We start from the raw sequence: 23635 nt of genomic DNA on the forward strand, positions 1-23635 counted from the left end.
TCGTGGATGCTCTGACGTAGTTGAAATAGGTATGCTTGGTTTTGTGAACTATATTTAAAAGGGCCGCAAAACATCCAGACATGTCAACCGGTATCTTTTTGCTGACATATTACAAGTAGCGTATATCCTCATGAAATCTTTTAATATATTATTATATAAACCATAATATCCACTTCATCAACTCACATGGCACAAACAATTTCAGACACATTTGTCTACGAATTGTTATATATATCCCTGTAAGCAAACAGGTACAGGTCATATATTAAGGGAAAATCCACCACGGCAATAATCAGTTTCTCCATTTTGTCTTCGGAACTAATGTTTGGTGGGAACCAAAGTTTACACCTGTTGTGTTCTCTAGACTTCGCTAGAGCGGAGCACTTCACGCCGAACTGCGTCAAAGCTCATTACCATAATGTTGCCCACACTTTAACTTTCCTCTGACGCCCACACCACACCGCAAGAGACGCTGGCTGCCATAGAAAATGAATGACTTCCGGTCGATTTGACACCTCTGGTCTGAACGCACCATTAAACAAAAACAGACCGTTTCAGAGGGCCAGAGACAGTGTGGAAAATAATCATATATTAAATTATGAATGTTTTAATGGAAAAAAACCATTAATACAATTATCAGTGGACCTCATAGAATATAATAAAAACTATATACATGTATGGAGTATTTTATGACCTCTTTAAGACCCCCTGAAGCTAATGTTCGCGCCCACTAAAGTAACAGCTTTAACAATTTAATATAGAAATATAAGAGCACCATGAAGTAACTACAAAACTAAATCTTAAAGCTGAGGTATAAAATTTCTGCGCCACCAAACGGAATAGCAAAAATAAACTTTGTTTTCAAAACAGTTTTCTGAATACGCCCCCCCCCATCTGCCGTTGGTCAAACAAAGAGACAGTCCCGCCCACAACAAGTTGAGTGACGTTGTTGCAGCGGGTCTAAGCGGGTCTCTCAAAACAGAGCAATTTTCAAAGCTCAACAGAAACAGTGTTTACAGTTTTTTTATTTACATATTATTGGCTTACTTATAGTTGTCTCCGCATATTAAGCTGGGATAGGATTAAGTATTTCAACACAGAAAAAGTTACACACTTCAGATTTGAGCGATTGACATCATATACAGTCAGGTCCATAAATACTGGGACATCGACACAATTCTAATCTTTTTGGCTCTATACACCAGCACAATGGATTTGAAATGAAACTAACAATATATGCTTTAACTGCAGACTTTCAGCTTTAATTTGAGGGTATTTACATCCAAATCAGGTGAACAGTGTAGGAATTACAACAGTTTGTATATGTGCCTCCCACTTTTTAAGGGACCAAAATTAATGGGACAATTGGCTGCTCAGCTGTTCCATGGCCAGGTGTGTGTTATTCCCTCATTATCCCATTTACAAGGAGCAGATAAAAGGTCCAGAGTTAATTTCAAGTGTGCTATTTGCATTTGGAATCTGTTGCTGTCAACTCTCAATATGAGATCCAAAGAGCTGTCACTATCAGTGAAGCAAGCCATCATTAGGCTGAAAAATTAAAACAAACCCATCAGAGAGATAGCAAAAACATTAGGTGTGGCCAAATCAACTGTTTGGAACATTCTTCAAAAGAAAGAACACACCGGAGAGCTCAGAAACACCAAAAGACCCGGAAGACCACAGAAAACAACTGTAGTGGAAGACCGAAGAATTCTTTCCCTGGTGAAGAAAACACCCTTCACAACAGTTGGCCAGATCAAGAACACTCTCCAGGAGGTAGGTGTATGTGTGTCAAAGTCAACAATCAAGAGAAGACTTCACCAGAGTGAATACAGAGGGTTCACCACAAGATGTAAACCATTGGTGAGCCTCAAAAACAGGAAGACCAGATAAGAGTTTGCCAAACAACTTCTAAAAAAGCCTTCACAGTTCTGGAACAACATCCTATGGACAGATGAGACAAAGATCAACTTGTACCAGAGTGATGGGAAGAGAAGAGTATGGAGAAGGAAAGGAACTGCTCATGATCCAAAGCATACCACCTCATCAGTGAAGCATGGTGGTGGTAGTGTCATGGCGTGGGCATCTATGGCTGCCAATGGAACTGGTTCTCTTGTATTTATTGATGATGTGACTGCTGACAAAAGCAACAGGATGAATTCTGAAGTGTTTTGGGCAATATAATCTGCTCATATTCAGCCAAATGCTTCAGAACTCATTGGACGGCGCTTCACAGTACAGATGGACAATGACCCAAAGCATACTGCGAAAGCAACCAAAGAGTTTTTTAAGGGAAAGAAGTGGAATGTTATGCAATGGCCAAGTCAATCACCTGACCTGAATCCGATTGAGCATGCATTTCACTTGCTGAAGACAAAACTGAAGGGAAAATGCCCCAAGAACAAGCAGGAACTGAAGACAGTTGTAGTAGAGACCTGGCAGAGCATCACCAGGAATGAAACCCAGCGTCTGGTGATGTCTATGCGTTCCAGACTTCAGGCTGTAATTGACTGCAAAGGATTTGCAACCAAGTATTAAAAAGTGAAAGTTTGATTTATGATTGTTAATCTGTCCCATTACTTTTGGTCCCTTAAAAAGTGGGAGGCACATATACAAACTGTTGTAATTTCTACACTGTTCACCTGATTTGGATGTAAATGCCCTCAAATTAAAGCTGAAAGTCTGCAGTTAAAGGACATCTTGTTCGTTTCATTTCAAATCCATTGTGGTGGTGTATATTGCCAAAAAGATTATAATTGTGTCGATGTCCCAATATTTATGGACCTGAATGTAGCATACTGTGGGAAAAAAAAAAACACAGTGGAAAAACATAAAGACAGGTTTAATTTATTACAAAATACACAAATTTAGGTTTTTGGTTTGCTACAACAGTTTTGTGAAACTTTACCACTGTGAGCAATGACTGATAACAATTTTTCAATTAATGAGGTTAGTTTTGCAGTAGTGCAACAGATCAACCTTGATTCTCATCTAATCACAGAACCTACACAGATCCATGGTTATGAGTAACATGACATATTTGAAACATATATGATCTTTGAGTTGTATTTAAAATACAATAAGAAAAAATTAGCATAAAAGAGCATATATTTACACAAACAGACATATGGATATTAACTATGAAACAGATTAAGAAAAGGTCAACCAAAAAGGGTAATGCTTTTTATAAATTTGTATTAAAATGCCAAATTATTCAATTAAGTACAACACTAAATGGGAAATTGTTTCTAAATGTGTTGCTTTCCTGCTACCTCATAAATGTAGCCCAGTACTACTTACAGCTGACAGACCAATCAAACAAGAGAAAACATACTTGGCAGGTGCTTTCTAAATATATTGCACACAATATCTTGCTAACGCCACATCAACAGGAATGCAATTGCAATCCACAGCCAAGACACTCAATAATGATCTTTTTTTTTTTTAAAGAGTGTGTTTGTGTGTGTGGGGGGGTCACTTTAAAAAATTTGTAATATTTGGTTAACAGACAGATAAAAATGTAATTAATTAAAATCATGCTTTAAAGACTTAAAAAGTGGAAAGTAACAAAATACAAATACAACAGTGAACAGTGTAATGAAAGGGAGTTTTCATAAGGAATCTTCACACATTTCTTCCTTTTAAATCAGGTATTTACTTCACTTCAGGATATCAGCTGGAAAAACATTTCAACATGTTCAAGTACAACAAATGTATCAGTGTAACCTAAAATCTGGAACAATATTTTTATGGTACTTACGCTTTTAACTGTGCCTTTGATGAAATCCTTTCTGCTGGTAAGATCAAAGTGAGGATATTTGTCATAAACCTAAAACAATATTAATCAAAAGTTAATCAAATATTCCATTTAAATCATATGAAAAGGCATTCTCAAGGTTTCATGACTCCAATTTTTATTATAAGAAAGTTACAGTACAATATAGTGTTGTCATGGTACCAAAATTTCAGTAGACGGTACCGATACCAGTTAAATTTCACGGTTCTCGATACCAATTTCGATACCACAGCAAAAAAATGCTAATATGATAATCTGCTATTGAACACAATAGTTTAGTTATTTTTAATTAGTTTAATAATAATAGTTATAATTATTATTATTTTCCAGAACTTTCCAGAATTTTTTTTTAAAGTTTAATTTAATCATCAAAATGGTGTCTAATTACAACTTTTAACAAGTGAACACATTATTTTTTTTTTTTTACATGTCATTGCTTTTTTGTATTTTTATTTTGCAAAAATTGTATTCAACAGATGTCTTGCTTGTGATACTTTATTATTATTATTATAGAGAATATTAAATTTTACTATAAAGTTGTAATATATTTTTATTCAATTTCAGGCATCTAGATTTTATTTTGAATCGTGCTTTTATTATGACGTGTTATTTGCCGTATGCTTCACTTTTCTGGATCACTGCACAGTGTGATCATTGAAGACTTAAGTCATGTCTGAAATCTCATCCCTTTAAACTGGCCTTTAAGTCTGATGAATGAAATATAGGACACAGTTTTGGAGTGTTCGTATTTTAGATTACTAGTGTTTGTGTATGTGGTAATTTTTAAATCTTATGTTTTAAATTGTATTACTGTGACGCACTTTGGTTAACTGTTGTTTTAAATACGATATAAATAAAGCTGAGCTGAGATTAGAGTGCAGATTTTAATTATATAAATATATTTTACATGATTCACAATGGATAAGATCTCTGCTGTCATCTCATACAACGTGAATGATTCTCAATGTTTGTGGTGTTTCTAGTGTATGAGAGGTTGGATTTATTTAACGTACACATCTCTTCCACAGTAAGATTGCAGCCTTTATCGGTTTAATAAATCATACTAGGGCATGTCACAATTTTAATTTTGATGAATTGTCTGTTTCAGTGTACTAGAAGTAACAGAGCATGCATTCAAAATAAGCCTGTGAGCATTTTAAAGCTGTCCTGTGTCAGTCATACTCTGCGCTGGTACCGGATAGATTTGGTGCTCGGTACTACACCGGTACACACTACTGCAGAAACACTGGTACCGTTACATCTTTTTTTATTTTAGTATCGACTTGGTACCGAAGTACCGGTAGTTTTGACAACACTAGTACAATACACTCCTTCAAAAATAATATATTTTTCCAGACAATGCCATCATAGCATACCTGTTGGCAGAGCTGCTTCATTGTCACTTCCTCTAAGTTTGCATCTTTGAGGAGATCCTGAATTGTCTCCTTCAACTGGTCATCGGTTGGTGGCTTTTTAACTATCTTGATCAATGGCTGATCATCATCAGAACTATCACTTTCATCTGGAGGTAAAAATACAGCATGTCAAACTAAACAGGAAGCCTATAAGGGGCTGTTCAGTCAGAACATGTTCTTGCGTTAAAAAAATAATGAGATGTGCAGAACAGAAGGGGGTCTTGAGACACATTGTTCTTAACTTGGCATACTGCCCAAAAAAAAAAATGGGGCTCTTCTGCATGACAACAAAGACATCTGTAGAGTGCATGTTTACATAGAAAAACAGCGCAAAAAATGTGTTCAGGGTAAACGGCTCCCAAGATAGCTTAAGGTTTCAATACTTAATTTTTTAATATTTAATATTTAATGATTACCTTTGCACTTGCTTTCTTTCTTTTTCCCCCTATTGCTACTGCTGTCGGCTTTCTTGGTTTTGGGGACAGGCTTTGCTGGAGCTTTTCGCTTTGCCGCAGGCTTCTTTGTCTAAGAAAATAGTGAATAAAATCAACCATCTTAAATGTCTGGTGGAGTAATTTCAAATTTTATAATGGCATTGTTATCAGATGACACTTCCAGTAAGCGATGATTATTGAATCCAGAATATATTTAGCATTTGTGACAAAAAAAAGAAAGACTACAACGGAAGTCCAAAACAAAAATCTATATTGATTGGTTGTGTGACACTACCTAGACATTCAAAATAAATATAGATATAAATCTATATATATATATAATTACATTTTTTAAGTTACAAAATAGTAGTTGCATCCAACCTTTTTTAAGTCTTGATCACTGTTCTCTTCATCCGATGCAGAATGAGCAGACTTTTCATCAGATTTCTTTGTGGCCTTCTTGGAGGGATATTTCTTCTTAGGAGATAGCTGTTTGGATTTTAAATTGGAGGTTGATTTCAAAACAAGCAACTACGCACTGTACGATTGTCTTTCATAAACTACAAATCATAAATCTGTCAGAATTTATTGATGATTTGTCACATCTCCACTAGCGAACTCCATAGACTCTCAAAAACTTAAGACAAGAAAAACAAATTTCACTCACTTCCTCCTTGCTGTCCTTCACAGGAGCTATATGATCTTCCTTACCACCATCATCATCATCATCATCTTCCTCATCATCATCTTCCTCTTTATCAGAAGACTTACTGTCACTGTCTTGATGTTTTTGACTCACTGATGCAGACTTCTCAGTGCCCTTATTTTTCTCTTTTCTCTCCTCTTCATCATCATCATCATCATCATCATCACTGCTGGAATCACTGACAATAGCTTTGGACTTCCCACTTTCTACTTTTTGTGTTTTTTTACTCTTGGATGAAGACTTCTTTTCTCTTTTGGCATCTTTGGTTGTCTTCCTCTTTTTTTTCTTTATAACAGGCTTTACAGGGTAAACAAAAAGAAACATAAGAGCGAATTCACTGAGAACAAATGGCAAATCAAATAACGGCACAAACATGCTCAAAAACAATTTGCACTGAACACACTTTCCATAAAATAATTCCACATTTTCAGGCCAATTAGTGGAGTTTAACTTTTATCATAGGTCTACGGAAAAACATAAATTTTCTAATGCATCGTTCATGATCTTTATTTGGTAATTCTCGATATTGATTCTTAAATCACTACATTTATTTTTTTACTCTGAGGCAACGCTCTACAATGTGAATAAATCACTAGCATATGTGACCAAATTTTGCACCATTGCACCAGTGGTTACCGACTGGCTGGTAAATTTTTACATTTCACTCAGCAGTGATTTAGTACATTTGCAAAGAAGCACAGAGATCCTTTTATTGCATGTTGAGTGTAAAAGTTTGTTTTGACTTGTTCCATGAAATGTCTCCAAAGACGAGATCCACAAAATCTATTTTTCATTGAATAATTTATCATATAATACTATTTCTGTTCTTCACAGTCAGTTGCTGATCAAAAACAAACAAAAAAAACTTTTAATTGTAATCACACATGGTTTGGATGAGGTAAAGCTCAATGTGCACTCAACTGAAACACTTATGAATCTGAATATCTGTATACCCTGCCCCATTTTAGTAAAACTTTAAGCCCACGAGAAAAAAAATTAATTGTCAAACTACAGACCAACATAAAATAAGTATCATTTGTGCTAAGAAGCTCTACTTTCCAATACATGCAGGCATTATGACTAAAACTGAAATTTGCAGACAAATCAGAATTGTTATGGGGGGTGGGGGGTGTTCAAAGCTTCCATTGCCGAAGCCGCGGTGGAGAGCTGCGACCTCAAGGTCTTAGGTGCCTCAAGGGGCGGTAACCCTCGAACACCATGGTGGAAACTGGTGGTCAGGGAAGTCGTCCGACTGAAGAAAGAGGCCTTCCTGGATATGTTGTCCCAGAGGTATGCAGTTGTAAAGTACAGACAGGCCCGAAGGGCTGCGGCCTCTGCCGTGAGGGAGGCAAAGCAGTGGGTGTGGGAAAAGTTTGGAGAAGCCATGGAGAAGTGCTTTCGGTCGGCACCAAAGTGCTTCTGGAAAACCGCCTGCCACCTTAGGAGGGGGAAACGGGGAACCATCCAAGCTGTATACAGCAAAGATGGGACGCTGTTGACCTCAACCGAGGAGGTTATTGGGCGGTGGAAGGAACACTTTGAAGAACTCCTAAATCCCAACACGCCCTATTTGCTAGAGGCAGAGTTGGAGGCTGATCAGGGGATCAGATTAAATTTCCCTGGGGGAGGTCACTGAGATAGTCAAACAACTCTGCAGTGGCAAAGCCACAGGGATTGATAAGATTCGACCAGAAATGCTGAAAACTTTGGATGTGGAGGGGGTGCCATGAATGACACGCCTCTTCAACATTGCGTGGAAGTCCGGGACAGTGCCAAAGGAGTGCCAGAATGGGGTAGTGGTTCCCCTCTTCAATAATTGGGACAAGAGAGTATGTGCCAACTACATGGGTATCACACTTCTCAGCTTCCCTGGTAAATTTTACTCAAAAGTGCTGAAGATGAGGCTTCGGCCGATTGTCGAACCTCGGATTGAAGAGGAACAATGCTGGTTCCGTCGTGGCCGTGGAACAACGGACCTGATATTTACGCTCACAAGGATCCTGGAGGGGGCCTGGGAATATGCCCATCTGGTCTACATGCGTTTTGTGGATCTGGAGAAGGTGTATGACCGGGTCCCCCGGGAGATACTGTGGGAGGTGCTGCGGGAGTACGGGGTGGGGGGGTTCCTTCTTAGGGTGATCCAATCCTTGTATGTCCAAAGCGAGAGCTGTGTCCGGGTCCTCGGCACGAAGTCGAGTTCGTTCCATGTTTAAGGGTTGGTCTCCGCCAGGGCTGCGCTTTGTCACCAATCCTGTTTGTGATATTCATGGACAGGATATCGAGGCATAGGGTGGGGAAGGTTTGCGGTTCGGTGGGCTGGGGATCTCATCGCTGCTTTTTGCAGATGATGTGGGCTTCATATCATCATCGGTCCGTGAACTACAGCTCTCACTGGATCGCTTGGCAGTCGAGTGTGAAGTGTCTGGGATGAGGATTAGCACCTCTAAATCTGAGTCCATGGTTCTCAGCAGGAAACCGATGGAGTGCATACTCCGGGGTAGGGAAGGAGGTATTGCCCCAAGTGAAGGAGTTCAAGTACCTTGACGTCTTGTTCACGAGTGAGGGGACAATGGAGCGGGAGGTCGGCCGGAGAATCGGGACAGCGGGGACGGTATTACACTAGCTCTATCGCACCGTTGTCACGAAAAGAGAGCTGAGCCGGAAGGCAAAGCTCTCGATCTACTGGTCAATTTTCATTCCTACCCTCACCTATGGTCATGAAGGACCGAAAGAACTAGGTCTTGAGTACAAGCGGCCAAAATGGGTTTCCTCAGAAGGGTGGCAGGCTTCTCCCTTAGAGATAGGGTGAGGAGCTCAGTCATCCGTGAGGAGCTTGGAGTAGAGCCGCTGCTCCTTTGCGTCGAAAGGAGCCAGTTGAGGTTGTTGGGCATCTGGTAAGGATGCCCCCTGGGCACCTCCCTAGGGAGGCATTTCAGGCACGTCCAGCTGGGAGGAAGCCTCAGGGAAGACCTAGGACTGGGTAGAGAGATTACATCGCCACACTGGCCTGGGAACGCCTCAGAGTCCCCCCAGTCAGAGCTGGTTAATATGGCTTGGGATAGGGAAGTTTGGGGCCGCCTGCTGCTCCACAACCCGACTTCAGATAAACGGTTGAAAATGAAGATGGATGGAAGAACGTCAAACGGATCAAACAGCCATGTGTCAAATGTTGTTGGAAAGCTCTCAAAGAGCAGCCTATTTGTTTTACTCACAGACAAAAATACAGTGAGTTATAGAGAAGTATATTTCTTTGACAATATGTTGGTGTTGCTAGTATGCAGCATTTTCGTTTATAACTTATTTTTATTAAAATTATTTAGAGAAGGTGATTTTATTTAAAACAGGCCCACACAAAAGGATACATTGATCATTAGATAATCCACACAAAGCACAATGTTACATATGGCCACCAGGAGATGGCACCATGTAAATGACACAGACTCAGTGATGCAGACTCATTGAGCCAAAAACTGAAATTGAGCCACTTATTCTGTGAAATCTAATAACTAAAATAATGTCTCCATGCTATTCATACCTTTAGTCATTTTTGAGTTTGCATGTGTAATTAGTATATGTACAATTATTATGTTTTATTTCTTTGGCGAGGCGTTTGGACGTGGAGAAATCTTTGGACACTATGATACATTATTTTTGTAATGCTATACCTTGATGATTGCTTTATCTAATCAACACATAATCAACATTTCTCAGATACAGTTGACATGATTGGAAACAAAACAAAAGCAGTTTTTCTGCCAGCTTATTGACACAAATACAGTCAAATAATAAAAAGAAGTACATTTTGGCTAAATTTTGTGTGATTTTTCAGCTGTTTATTAGGCTGAGAGACAGTAGGATTCAATCTATATCTTTAAAAACACCTTCAGAGCTTAAAAGGTTAAACCCGACACAATCCTTTAACTGTAAGTTAAGTGTCACATAAGATCCTGATTGTTGTTTTTAAGAAAAAAAAAAAAAAAAAAGACAATATCAAGCATTTTACCTTCCCTGAGTTAGTTGGACATACAATAAAGTTCATGATCCTCTCAACAAGAACAATTTGCGTTCCACTCCTCTCCAGATCAAGAGTCTGACAGATGGTTCGGAGCAGTGATTTGGGAAGCCTGCCACACAGACAAAATTAATTTACCACACCCATTCATCAACCAATGGGAAGGTTAGAAAAATATGCATCACATGGATTAAATTATGGATCATTTGGTATTATTATTTGGATACATCACTTCTAGTATTGAATTCTCAGTGATATACTGTATAAACACACTCCAAAAACAGGGTTTCTGCAGGTTCATGAAGATACACTACCTGGCCCAAAACAAAGTTGCAGTTTGGATTTAAATAAGCAGATACTTAAGACCCTATGATTGAATGCTTTTTGCAGTGATTAATATGTTTCAGCTGGCAACAATTCTTTTAACCCTAACTGATGCAGTGTGTAGCTTCTTATTTCTTAAACAACCATGTCGGAAAAATGTTACTGTGCTTCAGAAGGGGCAAATTATTGGCCTGCATCAAGCAAAGAAAGCAATTAAGGAGATTGCTGAAATCACTGTAACTGTTCAATGCATAATTAAAACCTGGAAGGATAGTGGTGAACTGTCAGATACACAGAAAGATTTTTGTATGATGCTTGGTGATGTCACATCCTAAAAACAAATCGACAGTAGAACTCACAGCTACGTTTAATAGTGAAAGTAAAAGCTTTTCCTCATGCACAAGGAGCATAAAGATTGGACTGTGGAGCAATGGAAAAAGGTAATGTGGTCTAAAGAATCCAGATTTACCCTATTCCAAAGCAATAGGCATGTCAGGGTAAGAAGGGAAGCGCATGAAGTGATGCACCCTTCATGGATATTGCCCAATGTACAAGCATCTGGAGGTCTAGGCTGAGAAAAATTATGCAGCAATAAAAGGACGTCAGCTTTTATCTGAATTACCAGGATATCAATGTATTTTTTCTTCCCAGACGGCACGGGATTTGATTCATTTCATGGTAATATATGCAAATGACCTTTTTACGTATAGAATTATAGTTAAAAGTACATTTTCGTTCGAGCTGACAGAAAGGCTACAGTAACTCGGATAACCCCTCTGTACAATTGTAGTGAGCAGAATAGCATCTCAGATTGCACAACATGTCGAACCTTGAGGTAGATGGGCTACAACAGCAGAAGACAACGTTGGTTTCCACTTCTGTCAGCCAAGAACAGAAAACTGACGCTTCAGTGGACCTACTATTTGTGTATCTTAGCAGAAATCCAGATTTTTCAGACCATGCAATGTTTTTCCAATCGTCTACTGTCCAGTTTGGTGAGCCTATGCCCACTGCAGCCTCAGTTTCCCATTATTCCTATTTGTATTGTATTATATTCCTGTTCTAAGATGACAGTAGTGGTTACCGGAGGGGTCTTCTGCTTCTGTAGCCCATTCATCTCAATGTTTGACGTGTTGCAAGTTCAGAAATGCTATTCTGCATAGAACTGCTGTAACGTGCGGTTATTTGGGTTACGGTCACCTCCGACTAGTCTGGCCATTCTCCTCTGACCCCTATCATTAACAAGCTTTTTTCACCTACAGAACTGCCACTCACTGGATGTTTTTGGCACCATTCTTAGAAAATTCTCATGATTGTTGTGCGTGAATATCCCAGGAGATCAGCAGTTACAGAAATACTCAAATCAGCCCGTCTGGCACCAATCCTTGCAGAAACCCTTAAAAAAAAGCAGCAAATCGGTTAAAACGACTACCTTGTCACCTTTTCCTTCTTTTTGTTGTAAAGGTCACTGTCAGCCTCAAAAGGGAACCCATTAAACAATCGAAGATTTTTCCGTAGTGATGATGCCTGTAAAACATTTAGAAGCACACATCTTAAAAAATAACATGGTGATTTTTAACATTTACATGTTATGTGAGTTTCCCAAATAAAGAGCTTACTGCTCCAGGTCGATCATACAGAATCTTATGCAGAGGTTTGAGCAGGGGGGCTTTGAGCTTTCCGATGGAGTGATTAATCCGTGCAATATCTCCAAGTTTGGCACCTTGTCCTGTGCTCTCAATCTTAAACTTTTCCTTTGGTTTACTCGTTAGTGTTGCAGAAAGTCTCTGGACTCCTTTTTTCTCCCGTTTTCCTTCAAGGATTTCACCCTGGTCTGGAAAGACAATTACACGACAATAGAAGGACAAAGGTGGGTAACTTTGGTTTAAAATAAAGAAATAAAATACCCATGTAATTTAAGTTAGCCCAATTAACTTTCTGTCCTGAAGAAAACGGGTCTTTGAGCATTCTTATTATGAACCAGTTCTGAAGTTCTTCTGCTACCTCGAACAATAAACAACATTTCTTGAAAGAATGGGTTTGGCACATGAATTGTGACATGAACTTACACATTTTGCTTTTGGGTTTTCCTGATCCATCATCCAATGTACCCATTTCTTCCTCCTTTGTGCTGTTTTCATCCAAAGGATGATCCTCTGCCTTGACAGTTTCCATTGCTTCACTTATGTTTGTGATCTTTCTAGTTGCATCCTGCATTAGATGAATGATATAGATACGTTTTATCAATACATTACATTTAAGGCTATAAATGAGTATTACACCTCCATTGGTACTACAATCGTGCTGCATACCACCAGTAGACGTTAATTTTGTATCTCACACTCTTTGATCAATAATTTTCCATGACCTTTCTGGACACTTGGGATTAGAGGAAAATTATTTCCATAAATCATTTTAATTTAGATTAACTAATTCGCCGTTATAATCAATTCAATCATTCAGATCGATTTGTGAAAGGGTTTAACAAACTCATTGAAGAAAAAAAAAAAAAACCCGACTCGATAGAACTGGCTACGGCTTACGAGTATTACTCTAATAGTATCTAGACGCTGAAATATTTTAACAGGAACTTACAACTATATAACTTTTTATTTACTGAAAGCATTTTCCACGAATATTAAGATTTTATTAATTAAAAAATATTTCACACCTTGAGAATACAATTTTAAAATTCCTATACATTTCTGCTTTATATGTGTCATCGACAGCGCGCGATGATGCTTAAGAACAAATTTGGCGCGTGTTTCTTTCACAATTGTATAAGCTAAACCGACTCTAGCCATTTTCGTGTTACCAAGCTATTATCGTATGCGAGGTAAACAAGATGAAAACAGTGCAATATGTAAAATGAATAATCAAACATTTCATTATATGTACGTAAACCCCACTTACATCCATACAGTAAGCTCGCGACTCAAAGCTTTAAAGCGGCACGAGCCTGATGGCAACATTGCTTACTTGTCCCGCACACTCGTTCACAAAAACACATTTACATTTAAATTAGCTGCAAATCACAAGATGTCCTACATTTACGCACGTAAAACACAGCGGAAAGAAATGTTACAAATTGTAAAACCTCAATAAAACCCATGCACTCACACTTTATAAACATACTCACTGTACGTTGAGCTTGTGTCGAAGGTGCGCAGTAAACATGGCGTTTGAAAAGAGAGGGCGGGTTGTCACGTGATCAAGCGCGGATTCTTATAAAAGCAAAAACTGTCGCAAAATGTTTATCCGTATGGAGGACCACTCTACCAAAAATAAATACAGAATAAATGCTCAATAAATAAGCGTAGGCATTAAAATTTAAATGAGAATATAAAAATAAGAATTTTAAATATTAAATGAAAATATAAAACTGCCAGAGAGGTATATAGTCACATTAATAGCATAACTAACATTGCCAGTAAGTTTACATAAATTGCAGTTACTTTATCCATTTTTCTATTTAAATTTTTCAAGTAAGTTTTCATATGATTCAATGCCATTTGCAAAATGTGAGAAATGTGGTTTAGTATTTTCCCAGTAAAATAATACAATTTACTATATATTGTCTTTTACATTTCAAAATATCATCTTTATAATAAAATATCACATCAAACACACACATTTCTATCACAAATCCCAATTTTCTATCAACATAAGTATCCAAATTCTTCCAAATCAATCTTGTGTAAATACAATTGTAAAACAGATGCAGAATAGTTTCTTTCTCAAATGCACAGAATTCAGAAGTATAAGAAATGTTCAGTTTATGTAATTCCAAGGCATATTTGGCCAGATAAATCCTATGCAATATTTTGTATGATACTTCTTTAACTTTTTTATCAATACAACATTAATTTTGTATTTTACATTATTTGTCCTAATATATACTTCCACTGTGAGATTTAATTGAAAATGTAAAAATTGGTAAAATTTAATGTTTTCATTGTGATATTATTTTCATTATAATTAAGCAAATTTCCCCCAAATACTTCATACCTCATTGTGGGATGAAATGTGTCCTTGAATTGTTCTTGAGAGGTTTCTTGAGATTCACATTTATTTTTATGCATATGCATTTTCTTCAATGTCTACATACAATGTCCATTGCTAAAGTACAGTGCAGGTAATGTAAAATCTTGGCTCGGTCATCAGTATTTTGGTAATGATAAAAATATGTGATGAAAATATGATACAGAAATCATCCTCCATAATATGTAGTTATGAGATTAGCTTATTTTACTGATTAAAAACAACTGGTTATTGATGTTTATGCAGAAAGTTTAGAGGTTAAGGGAACATTGAGAAAACATTATGGGAACCATTGTACACAACCTAAAACAAACGTTCTATTTCTATATAGAAAACGTTCCTGGATAACTAAAAAAAGAACATTCCGTTCTATAGGAACCAACAATAGTAGTTGAGTAGGCTTATTTTACTGAACTCAGAAGCAGTACAGATGCAATGCTGGAATATGGATTTTAATTCATTTTTAATTTAATTCGTTTCACAAAAGGTAATTTAATTTATTGAAGATACTTACCGTATAATGAACAAACGAAAATGTGTCATAACATCATGAAAATCGCCAGCTCTTCAGGTGGTGGCAGCAGTAATTTCATTAACACCAGGGGGCACTATAAAAGAAGCTACTACAGAATCAGATTTGTGTCCGCATGACACAAATCCTACACAATTATATTCCATGATTCCATCGCAATGTTTAATGATTCAGTAATTACTCATCCATACATTAAAACATCAACAAAACAAAAATCTTGGTTACAGTAAGGCACTTACAATGGAAGTGAATGGGCCAATACGTAAACGTTTAAATACTCAGTTTCAAAAGTATAAGCACAAGACGTAAACAATATGCGTGTTAACATGATGTTAGTGTGATTAAATTGCCTAATCTTTTCTGTGTTAAGTAATATCCCATATTACAACTTCGTTGCCATGACGACGTAACGCTGTAAACCCTAAATGCGGTTTTACACGGGACGCGATGGGCTGCAGGTTTTGCTTGCCCTTGCCTTCTCGTTTGGGCGTTTTCCATTCACACGAGAAACAGTGCGAAACGCGGTAGTAGAAATGCAATAATGCTCCCTACTGCTTCTGCTCAGATATTGAGTCTCTGGGGTGATTCTTGTTGATATGGCAACAAGTAAACAAATGAATTTTCGTATTACCAGCGTGTGTGGTATGTTTAAACCACGTGTGTCAAAACAAACCCCGCGTTAATTTGTGGCCCGCTCTTCCCTACTGTACATTTTGCACTCGTTTTTATGTAATATATTGCACATAAATAAAATGGCACTTAAAACCGATAAAATAAAAAAATGATAACTAGATTTATAAGTTATAACTGGTTATAACTCGAACTATTGTAATCTATATCTATCTATATATATATATATATATATATATATATATATATATATATATATATATATATATATATATATATATATATATTTTTTTTTTTTTTTTAAACAATGTTAAATTATATCGAGGTTAATAGCTAAATAATATAATTGTACGTATTGATGGCGTATTGCCATCTGTCTTCAGACTCTCCACATTTTATTAATGCCACCTTTTCTAATGACGGGAGAAACAGACTGGATTACTTTATATTTCTATTGCCAAATTGATAGCATAAATAACATCACGTCAGTCATTAAAGGTACATTCAGTAATGTTTTCCTCATTAAAAAGTTTAACTCCTAAAGACATGAATTGTAATTTTTCAATAGGAAATCATGACCACTCACATTAAAATGAAGACTCATATCAGTAACTTTATAAAAGCTGTTTTATTCTATATGGAGGGGGTCCGCACATGGGGGCTGCCATAGAATCACATGACCAGCCGAATATTACGCGCTTAATCTCAGTAACCAGGGCCGGCCCAAGCCTTTATGGGGCCCTAAGCGGAATTTGATTTGGGGGCCCCTCGGTGCCGGCAATATGATTGAATATTGTCAATGCTTGATTATTCGCATATATAAATCTAACACACCCCTTATCAATTTTATTAGTTGTAGCTGTGTTGCTTACAACATACCAATGTCTGCCTGGCATTATTTTACCCTTCTACGGTTTTAAATGTAACAGTAGCACACCTATATTTACCCAATCCTGTTGATCCTCTGTTACCAGTTTTGTGGACTTCCTAGAGAACAATTTGCAGCAGAAGCTGTAGACAGTATCATTTCTTTTTGAATAAGTGAGCAGCTCCACTTACATTTTTTCTCCATTAGTTAACTTTCTGTAGGTGTAGTGGAAGCTTTGGCCATCAGGTTTTTCAGGGAATGTGAAGTTTTCCTTTATAGGCAGTGGCACTCTGCTTACCAGATCAGTCCTTTCTGAGTCAGACAGGATAGATGACCACATCAGAGGATGCATGTGCTGGGAAGTGCTCCTCTCATGCAGAGGATGGACCTGATGAAAGATGAAAATAATAATAATAAAAGCTAGCCATGTTAGATGTCATATTAGAAGGTAATGCAACTGTCTGTCAAAAACAAAGGCATGGTTTATCCATATAAATATAATGATCTGGGATTGTTGAAAAATCATCATCAGCTGTAGCACTGGAACTTGGGGCAGGTGGTGTTGGTTGTGCCCCACGTCCAAAATATTTCAACAGTGTTCCTAGGGAAGTTTCATAAGAGTACATATTTGACAGAATATTTGACAAAATATGTTATTTCTCAACACAAATTATTATACACAGCAGCAAGCCATCTGTACACCTAAACAACAACTCTTAATCTATAACTAGCTAATTGAGGCATAATGGTATTGGAATATAATAGCAAAGACCCCAAAATTGTAGACTAATGAAAATAATGTTAAGTTGTTATCAGTACCAAGTTTATGGAACAGAAGCTTATTTTTATTACAAAAATATATACCCAGGAAAGTAATTTTTACACAGAAGACAAAAATGTAATCTAAAACTTGTTAAGTAATATGTTGTACTAATAAAATATTAAGATGTCAAGACTATTTACGGATGATTAATCAAACCTTCCTAAAAAAGAAGATATGCTACACTGTAAAAAAAATCCCCTTAAAAAAACGGTAATATTCCGGCAGCTGGGGTGCCAGAAAAAAACCGTAAAATTACAGAAAATAACCAACACGTAAAATTACAGTAATTTTCCTTTATTTAAATCCCGTAAAAAAACGGTAAAATTCTGGCAGCTGGGGTGCCAGAAAAAACCCGTAAAATTACAGAAAATAACCAACACGTAAAATTACAGTAATTTTCCTTTATTCAAAAAACTGTTTTTACATACATTTTTCTGTATTTTCTTGAGCTCTCACACATCCTTTTTAATGTTTAATTCAACAATATACCAATATAACCATTAGTATAACTCAATACACAGTTTTTACATACAAATTTCTGTATTTTCTTGAGCTCACACACATCCTTTTTAATGTTTAATTCAACAATATACCAATATAACCATTAGTATAACTCGGTCTAATTCATAACTACAACAATACACCAATATAAAAATTTGTCAACAGATAGATTAGAAAAAATAATAATAATTAAACACTCATATAGTCACTTCCAAAAGTTTTACTCCATCCATTCATAGTCCACTAATTTTGTTGATCAGTGAAAGCACCTTTGGACTGACTGCCAGTTGCTTTCTTGATGTGCTCTTTTCTACTTTTGATCCCTTCTCTGGGTTGATCTTGAAAAGGCATCTGTCGAATAAAAAAAGAAAAAAAAGAAATCTCTGTAAAATATGCTCTTAATATATTAGCAATAAAAGTAGCAGAATAGTGGGAATTTGCACAGGGGATGTGGACATTGGCAACAAAGATGTGCATGTGAGAGAGACTATGTTGTGAGTGTATGTGTATGTTGAGAGCGTAGTGAGGATGCGTGAGAGAGTGAGTATGAGGATGTGTGTGAGAGTGAGCGTATGTGTGTGAGAGTGAGCGAGCGTATGTGTGTGAGAGTGAGTGAGCGTATGTGTGTGAGAGTGAGTGTGATGATGCGTGTGAGAGTGAGTGTGAGGATGCGTGTGAGAGTGAGTGTGAGGATGCGTGAGAGTGAGTGTGAGGATGCGTGTGAGAGTGAGTGTGAGGATGCGTGTGAGAGTGAGTGTGAGGATGCGTGTGAGAGTGTATGTGAGCATGTGTGTGAAAGCGTGCATGTGAGCATGTGTGTGAAAGCGTGCATGTGAGCATGTGTGTGAGAGCGTGCATGTGAGCATGTGTGTGAGAGCGTGCATGTGAGCATGTGTGAGTGAGCGTATGTGAGGATGTGTGTGAGAGCGTGTGTGAGGATGTGTGAGAGTGAGCGTATGTGTGAGAGTGAGTGTGAGGATGTGTGTGAGAGTGAGGATGTGGGTAAGAGAGTGTGAGGATGTGTGAGAGTGAGCGTATGTGTGAGAGTGAGTGTGAGGATGTGTGTGAGAGTGAGGATGTGGGTAAGAGAGAGAGTGTGAGGATGTGGGTGAGAGAGTGAGTGACAGAGTGAGTGTGAGGATGTGTGTGAGAGTGAGCATATGAGAGGATGTGTGTGAGAGTGTATGTGAGGATCTGTGTGGCAGTGAGTGTGAGAATGAGCATATGAGAGGATGTGTGTAATAGTGTATGTGAGGATGTGTGTGAGAGAGTGAGTGTAAGGATGTGTGTGAGAGTGTATGTGAGGATGTGGGTGAGAGAGTGAGGATGTGTGTGAGAGTGTATGTGAGGATTTGTGTGACAGAGTTTGAGGATGTGTGTGAGAGAGTGAGGATGTGGGTAAGAGAGAGAGTGTGAGGATGTGTGAGAGTGAGTGTGAGGATGTGTGTGAGAGTGAGGATGTGGGTAAGAGAGAGAGTGTGAGGATGTGGGTGAGAGAGTGAGTGACAGAGTGAGTGTGAGGATGTGTGTGAGAGTGAGCATATGAGAGGATGTGTGTGAGAGTGTATGTGAGGATCTGTGTGGCAGTGAGTGTGAGAATGAGCATATGAGAGGATGTGTGTAATAGTGTATGTGAGGATGTGTGTGAGAGAGTGAGTGTAAGGATGTGTGTGAGAGTGTATGTGAGGATGTGGGTGAGAGAGTGAGGATGTGTGTGAGAGTGTATGTGAGGATTTGTGTGACAGAGTTTGAGGATGTGTGTGAGAGAGTGAGGATGTGGGTAAGAGAGAAGAGTGTGAGGATGTGTGAGAGTGAGCGTATGTGTGAGAGTGAGTGTGAGGATGTGTGTGAGAGTGAGGATGTGGGTAAGAGAGAGAGTGTGAGGATGTGGGTGAGAGAGTGAGTGACAGAGTGAGTGTGAGGATGTGTGTGAGAGTGAGCATATGAGAGGATGTGTGTGAGAGTGTATGTGAGGATCTGTGTGACAGTGAGTGTGAGAATGAACATATGAGAGGATGTGTGTAATAGTGTATGTGAGGATGTGTGTGAGAGAGTGAGTGTAAGGATGTGTGTGAGAGTGTATGTGAGGATGTGGGTGAGAGAGTGAGGATGTGTGAGAGTGTATGTGAGGATTTGTGTGACAGAGTTTGAGGATGTGTGTGAGAGAGTGAGGAGGTGTGAGAGAGAGTATGTTAGGATGTGTGTGAGAGTGTATGTGAGGATGTGTGTGAGTATGTGGGAGTGAGTGTGAGGATGTGGGAGTGAGTGTATGTGAGGATTTGTGTGACAGAGTGTGAGGATGTGTGTGAGAGTGAGGATGTGTGTAATAGTGTATGTGAAGATGTGTGTGAGAGAGTGAGTGTAAGGATGTGTGTGAGAGTGTATGTGAGAATGTGGGTGAGAGAGTGAGGATTTGTGTGACAGAGTTTGAGGATGTGTGTGAGAGAGTGAGAGTGAGGAGGTGTGAGAGAGAGTATGTTAGGATGTGTGTGAGAGTGTATGTGAGTATGTGGGAGTGAGTGTGTGTGAGGATTTGTGTGACAGAGTGTGAGGATGTATAACATATTGTTAATATTTCACTCACTATCAGTCGTATAATTTCAAGTCTCTCACTTTTTGTTGGACGCGTCCCTGTTTCCAGTTGTCCGATGATCTCAGATAGCATCTTCTTCCAAGGAATTTCAAAACTATAATGCCAGCTGTTGTCAGGCAGTTGATGAGGTGTGAAACCAACACTTGAACTAGATGTTAACACTGAGTTTGAACTTGCTGAGCTGTAGGCACCTAAAGAGATGCAGAAGTACACAAAGAACATAGGCTGTTATGAAATAATGCTACATGCACTGTAAAGCCATCTATTTGTCCACACAATAAAAAATTTGGGGTGTGGGTTAGTTAATGTTTCAATCCATCAAAGAAACAGATGATACACTAGGAGATGCCAGAGCTGGAAAAGCCTAACATATTTACATCCGGTTTTATAATATATTATGGTCTTTCAATAAATTATGGCTTGTACAACAGTGTGTGAACATTATTTAAGGTTGGGTATATCATTGACAAACACCTAACAAGCAAATTCAGGTGTGATGAATGAAATGTTCACCCTACGATTCTTTATGTGAAAAATGTAACAAAATTCATCAAACTTTCCTGAAATACTAGAAGTAGATCTAAAATAGAGCTAAAGGTCCCATTAAAGGCATTCAGTACACGATGTACTCACCAGAAAGGGACATTTCATCAGGACTGTCAATGGCTTTATTAGAGGACAGTCGGTTGCTGGAAGGGCTTTCAGACACATCACTTTGACCTTAATAAAGGACATAATCATAGACTCATGTTGTGTAATATATTTTGCAAGAGTAATACAAATCCAGTAAAATCATATACACAAAGACTCACACTGTGACGCAGAAGATGACTGCCGATGATGACGGTAAACATGACATTTAAATGCGTTGTAATTTCTGAAGCGTAACTTACAACCTGCCATACAACATGCATATAGGTAATGTGCCTCATTTCTGTGTAGCCCTTGATGTTGTACATAACCTTTTAGGGTTTTCACAGAAACACTACAACTATTACAAGTGTAATCTGCAAACATCTTTACATGGTACAATTATCACCTTTTTCCCCTGATCTTGATTTTAGCAGCTTACGCAATTTACCTGCAGGGAGAAACAAAAACAAGCATGTAAGTGTATGGGACATGTTAAGAAATCTACAAAAATTTGAAGAAATATATTGATAAATGTATTGTATCTAAAGTACTGAATACTATCCGTGTAACCAGTGAATCCCTATCAGTTTATGTGCTCCTGTTTCAGCGTGTGCTTCAATGACGACAGCGTTTTAATTTTGAGTGGTGATTAAAGTTGGCATAAAACGAAAATATATTGTATATGTGAAAATGTCCCATTGGATTGTAGGAAGTTGGGCATTGCTAACTGGGGTGGGGTGGATGGGTGAGTTAGCGTTTTTGATTAAAGATTACAAGGGCATATTAATATATTAGAAAAATTATATTGTGCATGGATAACTCATTTATAATAAGCACTGCAACATTCTTTAAAAAAGTTATAATTTTCATGGCTACTAAACTGAATAACTACTAGTGCATTCAACTGTTTGAACCAGAGCATTAAAAACCATTCATGACCGACCCATCACTAAGCTGCTCCTCATTCATGAGGCGGGTTGAAGTTAAGAGGTTTGACTGACAGGTTCACTACAGATGCGGTTAGCTCTGACTACCAGTAATAGTACGCGCTCTGAAAATCCAATCAAAGGACGTGAAAATGCTGACGTTATTGTACTGCTAGATGGCCCCGGTCAAAGCCCCGGGTGCAGTCACATCGAAATCTGATTGGCTGATTATATTTGACTGATTATCTGATTGGTTAAAGCAACAGATTCATTGCCATTCATTTTAAGCTACAGGCGCCCGCACTATCGACTCTGAAGGCCTCGAGGCAGATTTCTTTGACCCTGGCAACACATGATGGCTGAAATATGATTGGATAAAAGCTCTAACACAAACATACACTACTAAAAGCAGCGCAACCAAGAGAAAGGCTATGAAATTAAGAGAATGGACTATTTGGAATAATGTAATACTCATTCATGGAAAGAATATATTATAGTGCAAGTCAGTGATTCTGATAGTGTTTAGGCCAGCAGAGAAGGCCTTGCTGGCCCTGACGGCCCACCACTGGATGAACGTATCCAACATTGCCTCGGAAAACGGCAATTTGTAGCTTTAAGACTAAATACCTACGACTAATATAACGTTAACTTAATTACATATTACTGGGCAAGTGGAATATATACGTTATATCATCGAAAAAAATAGCGCTATTCGTCGATGGCTGTTTGGCAAATAAGTTTTCCCTCAGGTGGAAAAATAGTTGGTAATAAAACGCAACAGAAATCATAAAAATTACAAAACTTTGAAGTAGGACTTGGCTAAAATCAAACAAAAGAAGAAGAAAAACTAAAGTAACACGGTACCATCAACCAAGACCTGCATTTTAAACATTATCAAGACTTTAAATAATTACCGGTTTAAAGTTTAAAACACACAGGCAACACGATTCAAAACGGTAAAAAAAAATATCCTCTCATAAACTCACATATAGTAATGATGAAATTAGAAAACATGCATTTTACCTGCTATTTATCGCTTCACATCCAAGATTGACGGTTATGATGAAGGAAGGTCCAAGGTCGAGTGATTCCTGTTGCGCGCGCGCGCGCGCTGTCCCACCACTGTGCGCTCAGAAGGGATTGTATCCTTGCGCCAAGGCGGGAATTCCTTCAGTTCAAATATTTAAAATCTCCATAGCTGTCATTTAAATATCAGCGTACTTAAAGAAATAATGTATTATTATTATATTATATTATAATATTATGAGAATAAATGCGTAAAAAACACTGAACGCAGCAGAACTACTTTGACAAGCGGAACAAGTTGTGGTCAGTCGCAGAAGTGATGGAACTGATTCTTTCGGATAGGTCGTTAAAACGAACCGGTTCAAAAACTGATTC

The 23635-nt window shown here is 38.0% G+C and overlaps 1 protein-coding gene across 2 annotated transcripts; it reads right to left on the reverse strand.

The window, feature by feature from the left end:
* Positions 1-2739: 2739 nt before the first annotated feature.
* dek (DEK proto-oncogene) lies at positions 2740-13911 on the reverse strand. 2 transcript variants are annotated; one of them, XM_052144812.1, is made up of 11 exons: positions 13601-13710; positions 12757-12898; positions 12307-12521; positions 12120-12214; positions 10355-10475; positions 6313-6648; positions 6027-6134; positions 5628-5736; positions 5173-5318; positions 3761-3829; positions 2740-3676 (listed from the first exon to the last, which is right to left on the reverse strand). In XM_052144812.1, the coding sequence occupies exons 1-11, from the start codon at positions 13604-13606 to the stop codon at positions 3665-3667; spliced, it is 1359 nt and encodes a 452-aa protein (XP_052000772.1). In that variant the 5' UTR covers positions 13607-13710; the 3' UTR covers positions 2740-3664. The 2 variants fall into 2 exon arrangements, with proteins under 2 accessions (XP_052000772.1, XP_052000773.1); XM_052144813.1 differs by lacking the exon at positions 13601-13710 and adding an exon at positions 13827-13911 and having other exon boundaries at positions 2741-3676.
* Between the last annotated feature and the right edge of the window lie 9724 nt (positions 13912-23635).

This window comes from Xyrauchen texanus, chromosome 15 (genome assembly GCF_025860055.1).
Source record: "Xyrauchen texanus isolate HMW12.3.18 chromosome 15, RBS_HiC_50CHRs, whole genome shotgun sequence".
Classification (NCBI taxonomy): Eukaryota; Metazoa; Chordata; class Actinopteri; order Cypriniformes; family Catostomidae; genus Xyrauchen; species Xyrauchen texanus.